We start from the raw sequence: 20900 nt of genomic DNA, 5'->3' as shown, positions 1-20900 counted from the left end.
ACTTTTGAATGATTGCTATTACCAAATGGCGTTATATTGTTTAATTAAAAATGAAAATTTTACCTTGAAATTTTGGGACGTTACATAAAGTTTCCAACTTTATCCGTTCAAACACCCCATACTAACTAGATTTAGATCCCTAGTTTCCTAAAAGTCCAAGATTCCATTGACTTCAAGCATGAAGTAAATAGAGCTCATGCAAGCTCTATAAACTCAACCAAAATGTTAGATATGAAGTCTAATACAATTCTAAGGTGATGGAGTTGTCCAAACTCCAAAGATTAAACCATTAAAGGGACCAAAATACAATTATCTCATAAATCCAAAGATTAAATACAATAAAGCAAGGATCATTGTAACTTACAAAGGTTTAGACGATAGATGAAAGTTGAGATATTTTTTTGCAAAGTTCCAAAACTCAATCTTTCAAGAATACTTCACTCCAAACCCACTAAAACACAAATACTCACAAAACCCTAAGTAAAACGATCAACCCATGGTTCTGGACGTGTCGCGCCAAATAAATAGGCACGCCACACCCACCAGATAATTCTCAGATGTTAGATTTTCAACGAATAAAGCAAAATAAAAACTAGAATAAATTATGTAGCGGGAACTCAGATGTTACAACATAATATTGTCGGGATACTATAATGCCTTCTTATGTCTAAAAATTATTCATGACATTTTTCATACGGACATCACCGGTGGTAGTTGTTTAACACGGCCTTTGAATCCTAGTCAAGGTCTTATATGTATCGCCCTTATTCTTTTGTGTTGAGTTTGTAGCAATGTTCTAAAAAGATCGTCATGGCTTTAAGGCTTGTACTTGACGTCAAGCTTTAACAAAATGTCGTCTTAAGTTATATATATATATATATATATATATATATATATATATATATATATATATATAATAATAATAATAATAATAATAATAATAATAGATATCATATATAAAATTATTAATTATATAAAAATTGACGTCTTACAAGTGACATAGCTTGTCACGGTTCGTAAAAACTTGAAGCTTGACATTGTCACCAAGTCACACCTAACGTTATTTAGAACATTGGTTTGTAGTCATAGTTTGAAAAATTAGAACGTCAAAATTGTCAAAATAAATTTAAAGTTTCTATTATTTCTCTGTTAAACTACATTTGTTTACATAACTAAATATTGTAAATCTAAATTCTGGACATAACTAAAAAGAAATAAAAATCTTGCAAAAATTATAGTTAGATGATTAACTTTTGTTCAGAGGAAATAAAGTTTTATCTACATAGGTCCTATTATTTTGGGAATTTTTTTTAACAGAAAAATTATGATTATTTAATTTTACACGATAATCTATCATTTCCTATTAAAATAAAAAAATAAGGAATTTTTTGTTAGTTTGGATAAAAATATTAAATAATCGAAACTTTTCTATTCAATTTTTCTTAAGACATTATAAAAAATTTCCCAAAGTTATGAGACTTTTCTATATAAAACCCTAAGAAAATATATTTCACAAAATTAAAGTGCACCTACTTTTCGAAATTGTTTTTTTTTTTTTTATCAAAACATTAATTTTGTAACTTTTAATTTGGTGAAACCAATGGTTATATTGCAACAAAAAAACTAATAAATAGTTTTTAATGATGTATTTTTTCTTATTTTGGTCATTTTGATGATGTGTCTAATGATGGGTTTTACATAATGCGGAAAATACCTTAAACTCTTAAGGATACATGTAAACTAATTGGATCTATGTCATAACTCTATTGAAGCAACATGTTATTGAACAACAAAATCTAAACCCTAATTGAAATCGAAATTCACAAGGATAATAACATACATCTAATTTGTTATCGTGAACAAAGCCTTTGATCAATCAAGTAGTCTTTTGAAAACTAGCTTTAATTGTGTGCAAGTCTCTAATGGTTCATACCCACAACACAAGAACCCTAGAAGATTTAGGAGAGAGGGGAGAGACAGACAATTTTTGGCTATGGTATATCTGATTGCATTGGCCGAAAACTCCAAGTTTAAGGCTCTATTTGTAGCTGATTAGTTAACACCTAGAAACCCTAATTTGAACATAACATAATATTATTTCAAATAGGGTAATTATCTAGTTCCTTAATTATCTTTATGAAGGCTTCTAGAAGACTTCAAGAGGAGCCTCCAAACCCTCCCACAGGGTTCTAGAACCTCTTCTCTGCTCAGCTTTTGAACAATTACAACTATAGTCCTTCAACTTTTGATTAATTATAATTAACCCATAGTTAATTCTATAGTTAATTCTGATTAATTCCAAATTAAATATAACTATTTCTGTTAGTCATATAATATACTAATAAAACATTAATCTCTCTCTAAAATCAATGTAGACAATTTCTTGATTACGAGGGTAACTCAAAAATGACTTTAGTTTTATTCATCAACATTATACCAATTTAGTTAGGACATTAGAGACCTTAATCCAACATTTATAATAACACAAGTCATAAATCTAAACAAGAGATATAATAATTTTTTTTTGAGAAATTAAGTAATCTAACCATAATTTAATGTATTAGAAAAAATAACCTAAAAAATTATTTTTAGCCAAAATAACCATGTGGTCCGGAATGAACATTCTTGACCAAGAAAAAATATTTTTTCTCACAAAAAAAATACATTTCAGACTCCGGACCAACATTTCAGATTTCGGACCAATATTTCGGATTCCGGACTAAAATTTTGGCTTTCGACAAAAAAAACTCCAAAAATTTCAAGAAGAAGTTTGAAAGCCGATAAACAATTTTGAAATTTCAAGAAAAAAAAATTTCTTTTTACTTAAATCTAACAAAAGAGTTAAACAAACAAATGTTAACTATATACGATATTAGTACATAAAATCAACCATTTTATTGGAAAACAATGACATTAAAACGCTTCGAAATAAACATTTCAAACATAAGTGAAGATATTTTTTCAAAAATAAAAATTGGAAAAAAACCAAAAAATAATTTTGGAATTTGAAAATCAAACATGGAGCTTTCGAAGTGAAAACAGTAGTCCAAAATGGAGCATTCGGAAAAAGATGATTATTTAAAAAAAATAAAAACAAATTATTTTATTTAAAATGCTCAGTCTCACTCATACTTGTTAGATTACTTAATCAAGTACTTTAAGAACCATAATGTATCTAGGGATAAACATCGAAACCGGCCCGACCCGAATTGGAACAAAACTTGGTGGTAAATAGGAACTGAACCGGATCGCCGGTTCTTGCCGGGTCTTCAATCTGAGAACCAATCATTGAGAAATAACAGCGTATTTTAAAAAATATTTCAGCTACGGTTTCGGTTTTTTCCGGATCTATCAAAAAGAACAAAGAAAATACAATCAAACTTTCTTGTATGTTGCTGAAAAAAAAACAGATTTGGTATGCTATATTCCAAGGCATGTAACTCATTCAGTTTTTAAAAAAATTAAGAGCTTTTATAGTCTAAAATTAACTACAAAACCTAAATAACATTTAGGAAAAAAATCAGGTGAATACAACGTAAAATGAGTGAGATATGCAAATTTTAACAAAAAAAATCAGATTATGTTTAAGTGCTGAAACAGAAAAAAAGTCTAATTTGATATGCTTCCTTGTGGGGCTTGTAATTCATTCGATTTTTAACTGAATAAAACGTTTTTATAGTCAGATCAATACAACTTAAAATAAGTGAGATATGCACATTAACAAAAAAGTCAGATTACATTTTAATGCTGAAACAGAAAAAAAAAATTGTTTTGATATGTTTCTTTGTTGGACTTATAACTCATTCAATTTTTAAATAAATCAAACGTTTTTATAGACTAAAATTATCTACAAAACCTAAATAGCATGTAGAAAAAAGAATCATCTCAATCCCACTTCAACTGAGTGAGATATGAACATTTTAAGAAAAAATCAGATTATGTTTTAGTACTGAAATAGAAAATAAAAAGTCTAATTTCATATGCTTCCTTGTAGGGCTTGTAACTCATTCAGTTTTTAACCAAATCAAAAGATTTTATAGTCTAAAATTATCTTCAAAACCTAAATAACATGTAGGAAAAATAATAATATCAATCACACTTCAAATTCGTAAGATATAAACATTTTAAGAAAAAGTCAGATTGCGATTTATTGTTGAAAAAAAAAGCTGGTCCGGTTCGGTTCCTGGTTTTGGACCCGGTCCAATGACCGGTCCCTACCGATTCCCGGTTCCACATATCCATAAGAATATTGTCCCGATCTCGATCCCGATCCGATCGGTTTTATCCGGTTCCGACCGGTTCTTTGTCCAAATGCTTATCCCTGATTTTATTTGTATCCTTTATTTTATTTATTAAGGTTTAAAGAAAACAAAGAATTTTATATAGAGATCTATAATAGATGGAGACAAATACAGGAAAGAGAAGATGGAGATTTAACAGGATTTACTATTTAGAGTGGGTTTCCGATTTAAAATCAAGACCAAACACAAGATATCCTAAATGTTCACCTTCCCTTCTATTGTCTCTCCACAACTGTTACTTCCTTCATGTTCCTAAAAGATTCTTGAAAACTGTTAGCAAATTTTGGGAATGAATTTTCTTTCGAAGAATTGGATGATTCCCATTTGGATTTTGTCCTCTTTAGTCGTAGTTTTAGAGCCAACTGAAGCTATCAGGACGTACCCTCCTCTCTCCTCCATTGCTGATCCTGTTCTTCCTACCGAGAAAAAGCCTCCATTTTCTCGCATACCCACGGACAATGAAGCTCACTCTCCAGGTAAATCTCACTAAAATCATTAGTTTTCCATAAATTAAAAAAAAATCGAATCTTCTTTTACGTTTGTGATTCGTCACTGTAAATCACACTCTAGTTTTGAACTGATGAGTCCCTTGTTAATCTCGAGTAAAATGCACTCCATCTGTTCGATGATATGACTCACCTGTAATACGCTTGTATCATCACCTCTCGATGATATGTTTTACGTATAATTTCATCAAAATGGGTTCGCAATCACTGTGACACTCGCTTTAGCTAAACGATTATGTTTAAACAGGAGTATCAGAAATCAAAGTCGTTCACCATGAGGATTTGAACACGACGATTCTTATCGCACTCATCATCGCTTCAACTCTCCTTGCTGCAATCTTGCTGTTCTTATTCTGTTTCTGGATCTTTAAACAAAAGAATACAGAACCCCTCAATATCAACAAACCCCCAAAAGGCCAAGGTATCTTTAATCTTTTTTACTGACTAAAACATTCCAAAAAAAACTTACCTTTTCCTAATATTATTATCACATCATATTCATATAGATTCTTCAAAAGGGTTATCATTGGGTCCAATCTTGGACAAATTTACCCCTACAAGAATCACAACCGGTAGAAAGGGCTCTGCAACTGTTATCGACTACGAATGGTTGATTTCTGCAACAAACGATTTTCATGAAGATCATATCGTTCGTGTAGATTCATCTGGACATATTTATAAAGCTCGATTCAATGATCATTTTGTTGCAGCTGTGAAAAGACTCCATGGTAGAGGTCCAGATACCCAAAGAGGATTTGAGGTAACACTTTACACTTTTAATCCTCATGAAATTACAATTATACCCTTTTTGAATTTACTGTAATTCATTGGGTTCTGTTTACAGAATGCTGTAGATTGGTTAGGCAAATTGAAGCATCAAAATATCATCAATCTTTTGGGTTATTGCATTCATGATGAGAATAGATTTTTGGTGTATGAAATGATGCATCAAGGCTCTTTAGAATCCCAATTGCATGGTAAAGTTTCTTTTACTACTTTTGCTTTTCATGTTAAAGAGAGCATAAGCCATAAAGGCATAAACAAAAAGAATAAAAAAAAAACTACTTTTTTTAAAAATGAATAACTTTTGGACTATTTGTAAGAATGTTTTTTTTTTATTACATTTTACAGTTTTGCCATCATTCCATTATTGTTTGTTCTTGTTAAAGGTAGTGATTATCTAAAATGACACAAGGTGTATACAAACAAGTTTATTAAACATTATGGGAAAACGCAACTAGTAATTTGTAAAATTACAATTTTAACCTTTTTCTTATTCAATACCATTAGGACCTTCTCATGGATCGGCTTTAACATGGCATCGTAGAATGAAAGTTGCACTTGATATCGCAAGGTATCCACATTTATTTTTCTAGATTACGTTTATTTTTAAATCTAAATTAATAATTCAAAAAAAAAAAATTTAAACAGAGGATTAGAGTATCTTCATGAACGATGCAACCCACCTGTAATTCACAGAGATCTCAAATCATCAAACATTTTGCTAGATTCCAACTTCAATGCTAAAGTAAGATCCTTTATATAAATATTTATCAATAATCTATTATAATTTAATTTCTTTATCTAATTGGATTTAATAAAAATTCAGATATCTGATTTTGGACTTGCTACCACTGAGTTTCATGTCAAAAACAAAGTAAAGCTTTCGGGAGCTTCAGGTTATGTGGCCCCTGAATATTTATCAGATGGTATGAATTATGATTTAATAATATAAAATCGTAACCCTTTAATTAAATTATTCTTTTTTAAGATTATTAAATGTTGTTGTTATAGGTAAACTCACTGATAAAAGTGATGTGTATGCATTTGGAGTTATACTTCTTGAGCTTTTAATAGGGAAAAGACCTGTGGAGAAAATGTCACCTTCTTTATTTCAATCTATTGTCACATGGGTAACGATTTTATTTTATGCTAATGTTAATGTTAATGTTAACATAACTTATTTTATTAAATAAAAAATCACAAGATATTAATTAAGAAACAATTAATTTGATAAACAGGCGGTTCCTCAGCTAACAGACAGATCAAAGCTTCCAAATATTGTTGACCCTGTGATTAGAGATACAATGGACTTGAAGCATTTATATCAAGTTAGTATTATATACTTAAAAAAAAAAAAGAAAAAAAAGTTAAAAGTTGATTTATTTTTTAATTTATTTAACATTTTAATGAAATTATAGGTTGCTGCTGTAGCTGTGCTTTGTGTTCAACCTGAACCGAGTTACAGGCCATTGATAACAGATGTATTGCATTCATTCATTCCATTGGTACCTGTTGAGCTTGGAGGATCATTAAGAGCTTAAAAACCAAGTAAATGACTGTTTTACCCTTGTGTTTGATAAAATTATTTATGGGTATATCCTTTTTGACTTAGGGTGACTGAATGAGTAATGATGTGTATCTGTATAAAAGAGTAAGGATATCTGGATAAAGTGTTTTCTTTTCTAAATTAAATAAACGTTTTTAAATGAAACTAAATAACATTTTACCTTTTACATTACAAAAAAAAAACAAATTTCACAATGTTAAATTTTAACACGAGAAGAATGACAAATAACTTTTTACATTTTCCAATAGAATTTAACTATCTCATACATTATCTAAATGAATTTTATTAAAATATTTGTAGGAAACTCGTGAACATTGGCTCCATCTCATTTATCATTTTGGGTATCTAATGATGTTTTTGTGGGTGCTACAATAGCTGTGTGTTATGAGGTACGAGTGTTTCTTTTGTACACGTGTCAAAAAATCTGATCTAAAGATGTGAAGAGAGGGGTCATACGTCATAGTAATAATTTTTTTGGAACAAGAGAGTACGATGTACATGAGTTAACATTTAATGTAATAGAAGAAGATTAGAAGTAGTACATGGGCTCTTTTGTGTTTTTTTTTTTTATTTATTTTATGTACAGGCCAACAAAGCATCCTCATTATGCGACTTTTCAGTGGGTTTTTGTTTTGAATTAATGGATTGAAAGCTCCATGTTATCACGTTGGATTTTGTGTCAAATGATTTGATTTGGATTTTGTGTGGTTTTTGTTATGGGTCACTTTCGGGTCAAACTCGAACCGGATGTGATAATGGTTTGAGATTCTGTTATTGTACTTTCAACAAGTTGTAACTTGACCGGTTTGAGTTACTTTCGTTTGGATGGTGTTTAGTTTCATGTGGTTTGAAGTAACATGTTTTTGGTGTTTTTTGAGACATACATTTCATGTGTCTAAAACATAAAAATTTATGTAGTGATGGTGAGTATGTTCTTTTTTTAATTTTTTTTAATTTTTTATTTTTTTTTATACATTCAAGTAATGTGCCAACGACTTTGCTTAGATGCTTTGAGTATGTTTGGCAAAAGTAAGGGTAAGTTTTTGGAAATTATAAAAATAGATAAAAGGACATCCAAATAATAGATGTGTAACCTAGTAATTTTGTTATAATAGATATGAGTTCTTTTAAACATTACTTGAAATAATTTTTGAGTTATATTTTTTTTTTGTTCTAAAATAAAAGCTCAAATAATTTAGTTAACTAGTTTTTATTTCGTGTATACTTATGTAAAGTTGAAAACCGCTTAAATGGACACAAATTATGGGAGCCTAACAAAGTTCGAAATTCCACATAGAAAGTTTATGGTTCAAATCCTAGCACGTTCAAAATATTGTAAGTGTTTCGTAAATGACATTTTATATGAGATACGAGCCTTTGTATGTGTTTACATGGACTATTCAGATGATGCAGTTCACCATTTTTCAAATTACATATTAGAGACTTAAATATAACAAATTTTATCTAATATTGTATGTGTAAGCATACATATGTAAATCATAGCCATAAGTAGAAGGAGCTTTGTTTCATTTTGTAAACATGTAGGCTAGCAAAATCAAATGAAGAATATATCCTCTAATTCAGTTATTATGAAAGTCTAAAATAATATAGATTGATGTAGGTTTTTTTTTTTTTTTTTTTTTTTTTTTTTTTTTTTTTTTTTTTCGATTAATTGCTTAAAAATCATTACGTTTATCATGCATTTTCTGTTTGGACCTAATAATTTTTTTATAAAAATTGTACAATTTATTTACACAGTGTTTTTTGAATTCCGACATATTAATTTCATTTTCATCTGATCTTTTCTTATCTAGAATAAATATGGTTCTTGCAAATATTAGGATAGAAAAAATTAAAAGAATTGAATATTAAAAACATACAGATAACACTACCGAGTCACCCAAAATGTTATTTATGGGACTATGGACACTACACCTACAATTTTCCATATCTACGAATTTTCAATGAAATTGTGAATATCCATGTATCCATAATCATGGACACCTGGTGTTTTGAATAAACATCTAGTTATATATCAGTACAATATCTCAAATTTGCATTATTTACTTGATACAAATCATACGATCCATGGAAATCCAAATCCACATTCTTCACTTCACCTAGTGAATGAAGACCTGCATCCACCTTATTTGCCTAATGGAAGGTTCATAATACTTCATTAAAAGAATGCACATACATACAAACGCTCTCACTTAATTACACATACACACATCAATCGAAAATTATGTTTCAAGGGTTGTTTCATTCACCTGACACAATATAATGGTCATTGTTTCATTCACCTAACACAATATAATGGTCATTTGATATCTAGGTCAAATTATAATACAACCTGATCAACAATAAATCACACTTCTTCAAATCAAAACAAAAAAATTTCGTTGATCTATCACTAATAGAACCGAGTTTGCCATAAGATTACATTTGGGACCATGGGATCAGGATCCATCTGATCCTACCAATCCAGCAAAATCTGAATACTGAATATGTTCGTACTCATTTACCATCTATTTCTTCACTTTTTTGAACCATAAAGGACTATAGGGTAAGGTAAAAACCGTAGATTTTTTTCCTTTATCCATTCAAGAAACTAGTCACGCCCCAAAATCAAAGGAAAACTCAAGAAAAGAATCAGGAAGCAACTCTAATCGAACGAAAGATTGAGAAGCTACCATCAAGATTGAAGATATTGAACATAAAAAAGTTAGATTGTGCTCTGCTATCTATTCACCAGTTCCACATGGTCAGTTGTACGTAAAGTACCATGATGAACATATTGGACCAGTAGTCGCTAGATGTTGGTGCAAGGCATTACCATTTATTATTTTAAAATATATTATATAATATTTGTCATCACTAATGTTTGGATTTTTTATAACTTCTTAACAGTCAAACGATGGATGAAGATGTATTTTTCATGTTTTAAATACTATAAGTATATAATTTTTTTTTTATAAGTTCTTAGGAATCAAATATGATCTTACGATCACGATCTTGTAACGCCAAAAATGATCCTACCATAAAATTCGGATCATAACAATCTTCCTTAAAAAATACTATCTATTTTACATTAATGTATGTTAAATGCTTAAAATAGGTAAATAAGTAAATATCCATGATTCCATGAATCCCTCTTTTCCAACCTTTCATCAAATGCAACGCAACATCACAAAAGTTGTTTCACTTGATAAGCTCTACGACTTTAATTCCCATGAATCCCTCTTTTCCAACTTTCATTAAATTCTAACACTTTTAAATCACTTTCTTTGAAATTCCGCCACTCTCTACTATAGACATTGAGAGAAAAAAAATGCAAACATTCAATGCACCCACTACTTTATCAGTTAATCGGGCTTATATTTGGCCACCTTACGCGAATACTCGTGGCTCTTTTTGAACCTTTCACATAAGTACTTAAGAAATAAAACAGACAATTTGGTACTTTTGCAACATGCATAGTTTAATAAAAAAAATGACTTCCAAATAAACTACATAGATAGAATACGAAGTAAAATTATATTAAGGACTAAGAACAAGAACGCATGCTAATTCTCGGATATGTAATGAATGCTTCATAATTTCCTCCACATAGAGAGAGTATATGGTTTTAATTTTCTCTTGTATGTGCTTTTGCATTGCGTAATGTCTAATGAGAATATGAGATAAATAGGTTCCTTTTGACACTGATGACAATTGCATCCCAATGATGAGTATTGGTCGTGATTATGTCGCTTAAACTTTTTCTTTGAAAATTTTATAATGAAACTAACAATGAGTTAAAAAAATTACATGAATAACTAAAATTGGGTTTTGAAACTACTCAACCCAACCAACATTAACATAATTGTTTCTATACATAAATCAATTAAGAAAAAACAACTATACTGTCAAAAAACAAGTTTTTAATGGGAGGTGTATCTCTAAATAAAACTCCGTTTCTAAATCTCCAAATCACCGTAAGATGGTGACAACAAATGCAACATGTATAAAAGTTGGTGGTGAAAGAACAGATCCAAATCGGTATTTCCTTTATTTATTTATTTATTTATTTATTAAAACCAATTTATCCTCAGATAATAAGTTACAAGTGTGAAAGAGGAAACAACTATTTATAATGAAAAATCTTCACAATTTCTTTATGGAGTCAATGTGTGTGATTTTTTAATGCCAAAAAATATGATATGTTTTTGATTGTCTACGGTTTATATCACCTTTTTTCTTTCATTTTTTTGTCAAACATATTAAAATGGATCTTTCAAAATATTTAAGATAGGTCCTAAATATTTTTTAAATATAATTTATTGTAAAATTTTAAAATTTAGATGGGTCAAGGAACCCACCTTAGCATTACCTAGCCTCGTCCCTGATTACTCCAATCTCCAACTATTTTTAGAAGACAAGAATGAACAATAATACCTCGATCATGCATCATGTTTAACTAGCCGAAATAATATGTGTTATTTTCGTATATGATAAAAAAAGATCTATATATAAGATTACAAAGAGAATTCCGTCTTGGATCATTACAAATACTGTATCTGGAAATTTTTTTAAGGGTTAAATATAATTGGCTAATAGACTTTGAAACCACAGGTCGACCATGAAACCACAAACCTATTTGATGATTCGAAGGCGAGTATGCCATATCTATGGTTTCGTTGACTAATTTAGACAAACATTAATTTTTAGCTAAATCATTAAAGAAAATCGACTATTTTAGTAAATTTAAAGAAATTAAGAAAAATTACCAAAATTTATTTTAGTTAATAACAATGTTAAGGACGTGTGTGTGTGTTATTTTTAGTATTTCCGTTAGTAATTAATCAGGTACCAAGTTTCTATAACAGTAATAACAATATAATATGCTCTACACTGCTGCGGTGCTACTGTGAATTACACAAGTCTACCGGAAGAATTAGAAACCATGAGCCTGGTGCCGTTCCCAAGCGGCGGAGATGATAACCGGAGCAGTACTCCCTCCGCCAAAACTCCGCCGCTGTCACGCGATTCTCTACCAATTAATTCGCCCTCCTCCCCTATTCCCCGAGGTATATGCTACTGTAAAACAGTTAGTCTCACTTATTTCACTCCAATTTCCCTGTTTTTGAATCATTTAGACGCTTTTTTGCTCATAAACTGCAGGCTTTAAGACTTTAAGTTCCAAAAAACCCCCCTTTGCTCATTTTTAGGTTTTACTATAAATCTCTTGTTACTGTGTTTTCATTTACTTACTTTTTTTGGTATCGATTTTCTCCCGGAATAAGATCCGGTGAAGTTAACGGCGAGATCATGCTTGTACGAGATATGTGCGAAAAGTCGGTGGAAACGTCCGGTATTCACTTGTTGCAACGAAAATGGTCCGACTAATCTCAGATCGTAAGTTCATACACTCTAATTGTTATTCCATTACAGAAAGGATCAAAATTTTCAACACAATCGTCAATTTCCAATTTATACTTCACTTAACACATTCATATATTTTGATTTGAATAAACTGCTTTCAATTCTATGTTAACCCTAGAGATGATGTAATACATGAAACAGGTTCACCTACAAGGCAGTTGTTGAGATGAAAGAAGAAGACTCAAAGTCATGGATATTAGTGGAGTGTATTGGAAAGCCTCAATTCAACAAGAAAAATGCAGCAGATTCAGCTGCTGAAGGAGTTTTATGGTACCTTGTGCATCTAGGTTACCCCAAAAAAGCATGATTCGCTCAAGAAATTAAGGTGATTAGTAGTTTAGGTTAGATAATTTCCACTATCTTGCTGTTATTTATTCCAAAATCATATTTATCTAGTAATGTGCATCTATGTGAAATCCATCCATCATCCAACATTATGCTATCATGATATACACATTGAAGAATGAACGCATAGAGATAGAGAGACAAAGTAAACAGTAACATAGATTTCTATAAGTAAAACCGAGTTGAAAATACATTGATTTTAGCAAGGAAATATGAAAAATCATGCCTCCAAAGGCTTCTTTTAGACCCATTTTTATTAAAATCTTTTATTCCAACATCTCATTCATGAAAAAACAACGTTCCTATACCCTTATTTCTCTTTGCCAAAATCTTTCCTCATGTGAGAAAGAACTAAACTATTTCCACCTTCACCCTCTAATGTTGTTGAATAGTGTCTATGTCAAGACCTTTCAGCTTCACTACTGATTCCACATTCCCCTTTAGTGTATGAAGCTCCCTTAGTCTACAAACAAAAGTGAATATTATTAACACACAAGAAAATATGGTTTCTTTTGTAATGTGAAAAAAATGTTAAACCCTAACCTTGTGTGTAGACTGTAGTGTGATTAGGTTGACTTCACCTAGCCACGTCAGCCCTGAAGGCATCTTTATCGCTAAAAGGCCCTGCTTGCTCTGGCTGTTGGAGCCCGTGTAAAGTCCGTTGGGCCACGGCCCATTGGGCTTCCCTTTCTCCTTTACCATAGTCCTTTTTGGTTGTGAAAGCGGTCTAGTTTTGTCATGGAAAATCATTCAATCAATCAACTTATAGAGTTAATTAGCACTTAAAAGTAAATTCGAACAATTTTTTTTTTTTTTACCTTGTTTTGGAGCATATGGTTCCATGCTTTTCCACTCAATGAAAAGCGGATGATAAATTTGAACAAGTCTAGAGGGAAATAGAAGATGATACTGTAAAGCCAAATCACACCAGCCCATCCCCAACCTATTCCATGGATTTTTGCAAAATCCCAGTTTGCGTACACAGCAATAAGTGTAGCAATCTTCAATTTCATTAAACAATAATTAATTATTACATTACAAATACAATAATCATTTTATAAAGTTTTAGAAACATATAAAAGCTTACCAACTGTGCTATGAAAAAGGCTGTCAGAAGTAGAAGACCAGGGCGTTCCGTGTATGACCAACTTCTTGACCTTGTAACAAAAATAAGTGCTTGACTAACAATGCTAACTTGAAGATAAAGAGCTGCTGTAAGCTCATAATCATTGTTTTTGATTGAATGAACACCAAATTTCTCCTGAAAAATAAACATTAATTTCATTAATTAGGCGCAATTTACAAAACAACCGAAAATATAACGTGTTGGGAGATAGAAGGAAGTAATATCTTACGGTGAAAAAGTCGGATTCTTGAGCCAACCAAAAGAAGATTACAGTCATGACAGCTAAATAAGTACCGTAAACAATTCCGGTAATAAAAATTTCCTTCAATTTCCATGAATCGGGCATAGGTGAAGGCTTGACTTTATCCTTTGATATGGTCATGATGGTTCCATCATTAAGAATGGCAATGATGAGAACCATGAAAGGCGAGAAATCAAACTTCCAAATAAGAGCAATCAACATGAAACCAAGGACAACACGAATTGTGATTGAGACAGCGTAGATGGTGTAGTTTTTCATTCTTTGAAAAATGGCTCTGCTAGTAAGGACTGCACTCACAATCACACTTAGTCCTGGCTCTGTCAGGACTATGTCTGATGCACCGCGGGCCGCGTCGGTTGCATCTGCAACCGCTATTCCTATGTCGGCCCGCTTTAGTGCTGGTGCATCGTTCACACCGTCTCCCGTCATCCCTACAATATGGTCTCTTTCTTGTAGCTTCCTAACAATCTCGTACTTGTGCTCTGCATTCAACCCATTTTTTAGAGTGAGTTATTATGTATAAATACGGTTAGTTATAACTTATAAGTTATAACTAGAACCAAGGAAAGCTAAAACAACCTCTAAATGGTTAAGAGAAGGTAGGGTCCCTTAACCGTTTAGAGGTTGTATGCTTACACATTCAGATGTGACTTCACATCTGAATGTGTGAATGTGTCTTTACCAGGGAAGACTCCAGCAAAGCCATCGGCTTTCTCGATTAGCTCTTCAATAGGGATATTAGCAATAGCCGAATCTTTGTTTTGACCAAGGAGTGAGGAAGAGGGATACATGTTTGTCCCCATTCCAAGCCTCCTACCGGTTTCTTTCCCGATTGCCAGCTGGTCACCGGTGATCATTTTCACATTGACACCAAGGTGGAGGGCCCGCCGGATGGTTTCGGCACTGTCGTGCCTTGGTGGGTCAAAGAGAGGGAGGAGACCAACAAACACCCACGGGCCTCCGGAACTCTCTTTGGATTTTTCGGGCACCGTCTGCATACAATTAACCACCAAAAACACTTCAAAATCACCTAATTCTAAGACTAGGATTGGGAATCGTCTGTTACCTAGAAATACAAAAACTCACCTGTGTACAAACAGCTAGAGAACGGAGCCCACGTTCAGCAAACTTATCAATGATGTTGAAAACTCTGTTTCTAGGTTCATCCTTTAAGTTGCAAAGCTCCACAATCTTTGAAAAATAGCAAGCTACTATTTTAGTAAAAGAGAGTTTGTTTTTATTTTTTTTATGTTCAATTAATTATTTATTATATACCTGTTCAGGTGCACCTTTACTGACTCTATGCCAGTTTCCACTTTGATCGATATACGTCATTGCTGTCCTTTTGTCCACAGGATTAAATGGCAAAAAATGTACCTCAGTCACCCCTGCTCTTGCCTACATCAACAAAACCATGACTCTATTAGGTAAAACATTATCATTTATTATATTACTTAATTTCTATATAATATAATAATTAATTACCTCTTTAGGATTACCAAGCATTCCCACAATACAAGCATCAATTGCATCTTGATTTTCAACTCTTGAAGCCCTTGCACCCATTAAAACTACTGTGTCTTTATCCATATCCTTTACGAAAACCTCAATAAGAGTTTTATCGACTGTGAGCTTGTTGAGTGTGAGGGTTCCAGTTTTGTCACTACACAAAATATCCATTCCCGCCATCTCTTCAATGGCTGTCATTCTTTTCGTGATAGCTCCTTGTTGTGATAGCTTGTGGGACCCGATAGCCATTGTCACTGACAACACTGTCGGCATTGCGATTGGGATTCCACCAATCAGTAGAACCAATAGATTGTCAATTCCATTCCTGTAGGTTCGTTTCTGAATTGGGTACATTATCACTATTTCTATCACCAGTCCAACCGCAATCGAGCATATACAAAAGTTTCCAATCGCGGTCAACACCTAACCAAAAAAATAATCATCACAATTGTTGTAGATATAACACATTTTTTTGGAGATCAGTTTATGTGATTGTAACAATTTCTCATATACTGAATTTTTCTTGAGGTGCAATAAATTTTTGTCTCGACTTCAGAAGAACCTTAGTGATCATTTTCATTTTCTTTGTTTTTTTGCTCTTTTTAAACTATATTATGTTTTTCGTCTACCGGTTTTGGAGTTTCCACGTATATTGTTGTGTCCAGTTTTCTCTATTATCTTTCATCGGGCTGGTTGTTGCCCGATGAGTATCTTTAAACTATTTACCTTTTGGAAATGGCCAACTTGATTTGTGCTATCGACTAAGTGAGCAGCCTTGCCAAAGAACGTGTGTACCCCAGTAGCAATCACAACCGCTTCAATCTCACCCTGTTTACACGTGGAACCGGAAAACACACTGTCTCCAGGCTTCTTAGTAACCGGCAACGACTCACCAGTCAACGCCGCCTGGTCAATTTTTAACGGGTCACCTTCTAGAAGACGCGCATCAGCCGGAACAATATCTCCGAGCTTGATGCTAATAATGTCTCCAGGGACAAGATCCGCAGCTTCCTCTTCTGACCATTTTCCATCACGTAAAAGTTTCGTTTTTGGAGCAAGACCCGCCATTAACGCTGCTGCTGCATTCCCTGCGTTGTTTTCTTCTATGAAACTTATGGTCGAGTTTATAATTAGCAGTGTTGTGATTCCAACAAAATCTTGCCAGTCTGGTGGCTTCCCCTGCACGATCGATATTTCACCATCAACATACATACATATATAGATACAGATACTGGTATTGATACTGATACTGATACATATACATATAATACATACCCCTCCATTAGCCAAGACAATTGCCATGATAGCTGCAGCCTCCATGACCCATGAGAGAGGATTCCACATAAATCCAAGGAACTTGAGGAGTTTGTTTTCCTGTATTAATGTTGTAAATTAAATATGATTCTTAAGATAGTCTCCTAACTTTTATCACCATTTTTTTGCACCAAAAAGAATATTTCAAATATATTTAAAATTACCATTATGTTTATTGGCTTTTAAAAAAATTTGTCTAACATCTTTTTTGTTACAATATTTGTATAAATTATATTTATAACCAAATAAATAAATATTCATATATATATTTTGATTATTAAAAGTACTTAAAATCGAAACAGATGAAAGTTTAAGCAACATGAACATGGTGCAAAAGAGGGTGTTGGTTTTAAAGTTTAGAGAAAGATGGTGTAAAATAGACTGATTTATATTTTATGGGTTTAAATTTGGGTAATGAAATTACCTTTTTCTCCTCCAATTTATTTGGACCAAAAATGCCGAGCCTTCGTCTTCCTTCATCACCGGTTAATCCCTGTTTTGTGCATTTCAATTGGTCGAACAGCTCATCCATTGGCATATGCTCCTGTAATAATAATAAAAAAACGTCATTAGTGATTAGTTTTCCCCAAAAGAAAAAAGAATAGAGGTGAAGGGTAGAAAGGTCATTTGTACAAGATCAACAGTCTCCTTCATGATGTCATCCCAGGTGATGCCACCGTCTGCCATTGTTGAGTCTCAAGAAGCTCTGGGAAAGCTTATAGGGGTAGAAAGTAAGTTATGTGAATATAAGTAAATGTATGATATATAGAAAACAGAGGTCAGAATAGAGAAAGAAGTTAAAAGAGCAATTTACGTAGTAGTGATTATGAGAATTTACATTCAAAGATGTATATATATGTGTGTATGTACATTATACTTTGTTTACTTTTTCAAACTAGTGGATGCGATTTAGAGAAGACCCATTAGGTTAGGAGTCTACATTTACGCCTATGTTATTACTTTAACCATACAATCATATAGACTTATTTACTATCGCATCTTCACTAGTTTTTCTTTCTTTAATTAGTTTCCGTGTTTTTCTACATTATATTCGCTTCATGTTTTATAGTAACATAATTTTATTATTCTAGGACTAAGACATATTACTAGCAACCGACTTTCTTTCATGTAAAATTGTAAAAAAAGAAAAGAATGTTACATAAATGATATGATTGCTACATTAAATGGTTAACATTTAATAAAGTAGTGTAAAAAACAGAATATTGCTTGAACTATTTTCATATTGTGCAATTTTTTGAGTTAACAATTAACCCATTGTAATCTACTATTTATCGGTACACCAAACAATAAGACACTAATAGTTACTAGTCAATTTAGTTTTGTGTCCCTAAACAATCATCAATTGTTTAGAAGCACTTTGAAATAAGTTTTTTTTTTTTTTTTTTTTTTTTTTTTTTTTTGTGTGTGTGTGTGTGTGTGTGTGGAGTTGGGTGAAAGAAAAATTACTTGGAGCAAGTGTTATCCTAACAATGTGACAGATAGAGGTAGGATTTAGAAGCTATTGGGGAGTACACAACTACTTTTGCAAAGCCTTTAATAGATAGTATATTTTAATTGTGGAAGGATCTCCTATTTGATGGAAAAATTTTGTGTCCATTAAGATGAATGTTTTGGCTTGGAGATTGAAGCAAAATAAACTTTTGAAAAGGCTAATTTTGATTGATTGGTGTAACATCCTCCTTTGGCACGTATCACAATATTGTCTGTTTTGGGCCACTCGACACAAGGACTTCCCAGGGGGTCACCCATCCCAGTACTACTCCTGTCCGAGCACACTTAACTGCAGAGTTTTTATGGGATGCCCTCACGGTTTTAAAACGCCTTGTGACAAAGAAGGTATCCACACCCTTTAAAAAGAATGATTCGTTCTCCTTCCAAGTACTTCCTTATTTTTTTGGATTTGCGATCTCCAGGCCCACTTTGGATGACCAGCACCTCGGCCTGAGGTGGGTCTTTTCCTACCACCATATCTAGGAATCCATATGTCGCGGCCTTGGCTCGCTTTGCCTGAGCCACAAACCCTTCCCATAGCTTAGTGATAGTGGGTTTCCTTAGCTGCAACACTTCCTGTTCTAACCTTCGTATCTTGTGCTTAGTTTTCTCAGCAGCCTCAACCTGTATTTGGTTCTCATGTATGATCTTTGACCTATGCTCATCTAGCTCTTCAATTTTCCTTTTCAAAGTGTGAATCTCACGCTATGCCTGTGCCATTTCATCTTTATAAAGCCGCTCCCAATAGGAACCAGGACTAGTTGGCGTATACTCCACATAGGGTATATGGAACGTTTCGTATCTTTGTTCCACATGGTACTCCACGCGATTCCCCTCCGGTTCCTCCTCGGGGTCTTCATCGAGTTCTTCATTAGGGTCTTCATCGGGCTCCTCCTCAGGATCCTCGTCAGGTTCCACCTCAGATTCCACATCCTCGTCTTCTTCATCCTGCTCAGAGAGGTTAAGTGGAGTCGTTGGTTCTAGACTGCCTTCCGAATCAGAGAGCTCTAACTCGACCTTCAACTTCTCGTGAGGAAGTAACCCACTAGTACCCTCACTTGACACCCCACTATCGACGACTGCCTTTCCACTATCCATAGTACCTACAAACGAGACGCAATCCAGATTAGGCGATGTACCGCTCCTCCCGTTTAAGCTTAGGCGTTTAAACAACGATTAATATGCTTAAACATCTCTCTGATACCAACTTGTAATGCCCCAAATTTTCAAATAACAATATTAACTTCACATGGTCTCAAAACTTCTAAAATTCAAAAATTCAAATACTAATGTCATTAATAATAATAATAATAATAATAATAATAATAATAATAATAATAATAATAATAGAAGCAAATAGAAATTTAAGTAAACACTTGGTGCGCTAAGTCTTCCTCAAATCTTGTCGCATTTTTCAAGTCTGAGCTTTATCATTTTCATTCCCGCTGCCACTTGCTATGTTATTTCCTGGGTTGCGTGCATTTAAAGATTCTAATGGGTAAGCCTAAGGCCTAGTGAGTTCGTGGTTTTCATGCATATTGACGTCAATAAAATAAAAACAAATGCAAAAATTTATCAAATATAATTTGTTTCATTTCTTTCCACCATTGCTGACACATTATGAAATTACTATCATTTCCAGGGAACAAGTCCCTCCGTCGGGCACAACAAATATGCTTACGACTAATTAATCAGAGCATAAACTCTCCACCGTATACTGACACTGTACAATGACTGATAACAAAACCGTGTAGTTAATACACGTGTTCTCTCTCTCTCTCCCTCTCTCTCTCTCTCTCTCTCTCTATATATATATATATATATATATATATATATATATATATATATATATATATATATATATATATATAATTGCAAATAAATTAGAATCAACTTTTCATGCAAGCAACCACAAAATTCACACGAAACTCACTAGGCCTTAGGCTTACCTATTAGAATCTTTAAATTCACGCAATCCAGGAAATAACATAGCAAGTAGCAGCGAGAATGGAAAGGATAAAGCTTAGACTTGAAGAATGTGACAAGATTTGAGGAAGACTAAGCGCACCAAGTGTGTACTTAAATTTCTATTTGCTTCCGCTATTATTATTATTATTATTATTATTATTATTATTATTATTATTATTATTATTATTATTAATGACATTAGTATTTGAATTTTCGAATTTTAGAAGTTTTGAGACCATGTTAAGTTAATATTGTTATTTGAAAATTTGGGGCATTACAAGTT

At 32.6% G+C, this 20900-nt stretch overlaps 3 protein-coding genes across 10 annotated transcripts; 2 read left to right on the top strand and 1 right to left on the bottom strand.

Annotated features, from left to right (window-relative positions):
* The first annotated feature begins 4420 nt into the window (after positions 1-4420).
* Positions 4421-7822, top strand: LOC145102732 (putative receptor-like protein kinase At1g80640). Its single transcript, XM_079040202.1, has 11 exons — positions 4421-4777; positions 5055-5228; positions 5314-5567; positions 5652-5784; positions 6098-6161; positions 6239-6335; positions 6417-6516; positions 6602-6720; positions 6829-6918; positions 7009-7138; positions 7458-7822. Exons 1-10 carry the CDS (start codon positions 4591-4593, stop codon positions 7129-7131), a joined length of 1341 nt encoding a protein of 446 aa, XP_078896328.1. The 5' UTR covers positions 4421-4590; the 3' UTR covers positions 7132-7138; positions 7458-7822.
* A 4214-nt stretch (positions 7823-12036) lies between these two features.
* LOC145102731 (RNAse THREE-like protein 1) lies at positions 12037-20426 on the top strand. Of its 6 annotated transcripts, none has more exons than XR_013706258.1 (5): positions 12037-12226; positions 12443-12554; positions 12723-12906; positions 15670-15741; positions 20292-20426. XR_013706258.1 is itself a non-coding variant. In XM_079040199.1 (4 exons), the coding sequence occupies exons 1-3, from the start codon at positions 12103-12105 to the stop codon at positions 12886-12888; spliced, it is 402 nt and encodes a 133-aa protein (XP_078896325.1). In that variant the 5' UTR covers positions 12037-12102; the 3' UTR covers positions 12889-12906; positions 20292-20426. The 6 variants fall into 6 exon arrangements, 4 of the variants coding, with proteins under 4 accessions (XP_078896325.1, XP_078896324.1, XP_078896326.1 ...); XR_013706257.1 differs by lacking the exon at positions 20292-20426 and adding an exon at positions 15808-17306; XM_079040199.1 differs by lacking the exon at positions 15670-15741.
* On the bottom strand, positions 13168-17948 carry LOC145102730 (ATPase 9, plasma membrane-type-like). Of its 3 annotated transcripts, none has more exons than XM_079040195.1 (13): positions 17771-17948; positions 17562-17681; positions 17099-17197; positions 16550-17002; positions 15800-16246; positions 15590-15712; positions 15401-15505; positions 14997-15306; positions 14282-14796; positions 14014-14187; positions 13745-13927; positions 13470-13653; positions 13168-13389 (listed from the first exon to the last, which is right to left on the bottom strand). In XM_079040195.1, the coding sequence occupies exons 1-12, from the start codon at positions 17822-17824 to the stop codon at positions 13504-13506; spliced, it is 2733 nt and encodes a 910-aa protein (XP_078896321.1). In that variant the 5' UTR covers positions 17825-17948; the 3' UTR covers positions 13168-13389; positions 13470-13503. The 3 variants fall into 3 exon arrangements, with proteins under 3 accessions (XP_078896321.1, XP_078896322.1, XP_078896320.1); XM_079040196.1 differs by having other exon boundaries at positions 13508-13653; XM_079040194.1 differs by having other exon boundaries at positions 16550-17197.
* Positions 20427-20900: the final 474 nt, after the last annotated feature.

The sequence above is a fragment of the Lactuca serriola genome, chromosome 4 (genome assembly GCF_051521515.1).
Source record: "Lactuca serriola cultivar US96UC23 chromosome 4, Lser_US96UC23_V15, whole genome shotgun sequence".
NCBI lineage: Eukaryota > Viridiplantae > Streptophyta > Magnoliopsida > Asterales > Asteraceae > Lactuca > Lactuca serriola.
The sequence above is the reverse complement of the archived record's forward strand: the minus strand, read 5'-3'. Positions and strand labels throughout refer to the sequence as shown.

Bases quoted from the DNA above. Each gene is read 5' to 3' on its own strand.
- LOC145102730 (XM_079040194.1), bottom strand. From the start codon at position 17,824: ATGGCAGACGGTGGCATCACCTGGGATGACATCATGAAGGAGACTGTT. The intron at 14,188-14,281 runs GTAAGATATTAC...TTTATTTTTCAG, and splicing joins AAGAATCCGACTTTTTCACC to GAGAAATTTGGTGTTCATTC. The intron at 13,928-14,013 runs GTAAGCTTTTAT...ATGAAATTGAAG, and splicing joins CCTTTTTCATAGCACAGTTG to ATTGCTACACTTATTGCTGT.
- LOC145102731 (XM_079040199.1), top strand. From the start codon at position 12,103: ATGAGCCTGGTGCCGTTCCCAAGCGGCGGAGATGATAACCGGAGCAGT. The intron at 12,227-12,442 runs GTATATGCTACT...TCCCGGAATAAG, and splicing joins CTCCTCCCCTATTCCCCGAG to ATCCGGTGAAGTTAACGGCG. The intron at 12,555-12,722 runs GTAAGTTCATAC...TACATGAAACAG, and splicing joins GGTCCGACTAATCTCAGATC to GTTCACCTACAAGGCAGTTG.
- LOC145102732 (XM_079040202.1), top strand. From the start codon at position 4,591: ATGAATTTTCTTTCGAAGAATTGGATGATTCCCATTTGGATTTTGTCC. The intron at 6,336-6,416 runs GTAAGATCCTTT...ATAAAAATTCAG, and splicing joins ATTCCAACTTCAATGCTAAA to ATATCTGATTTTGGACTTGC. The intron at 6,517-6,601 runs GTATGAATTATG...TTGTTGTTATAG, and splicing joins CCCTGAATATTTATCAGATG to GTAAACTCACTGATAAAAGT.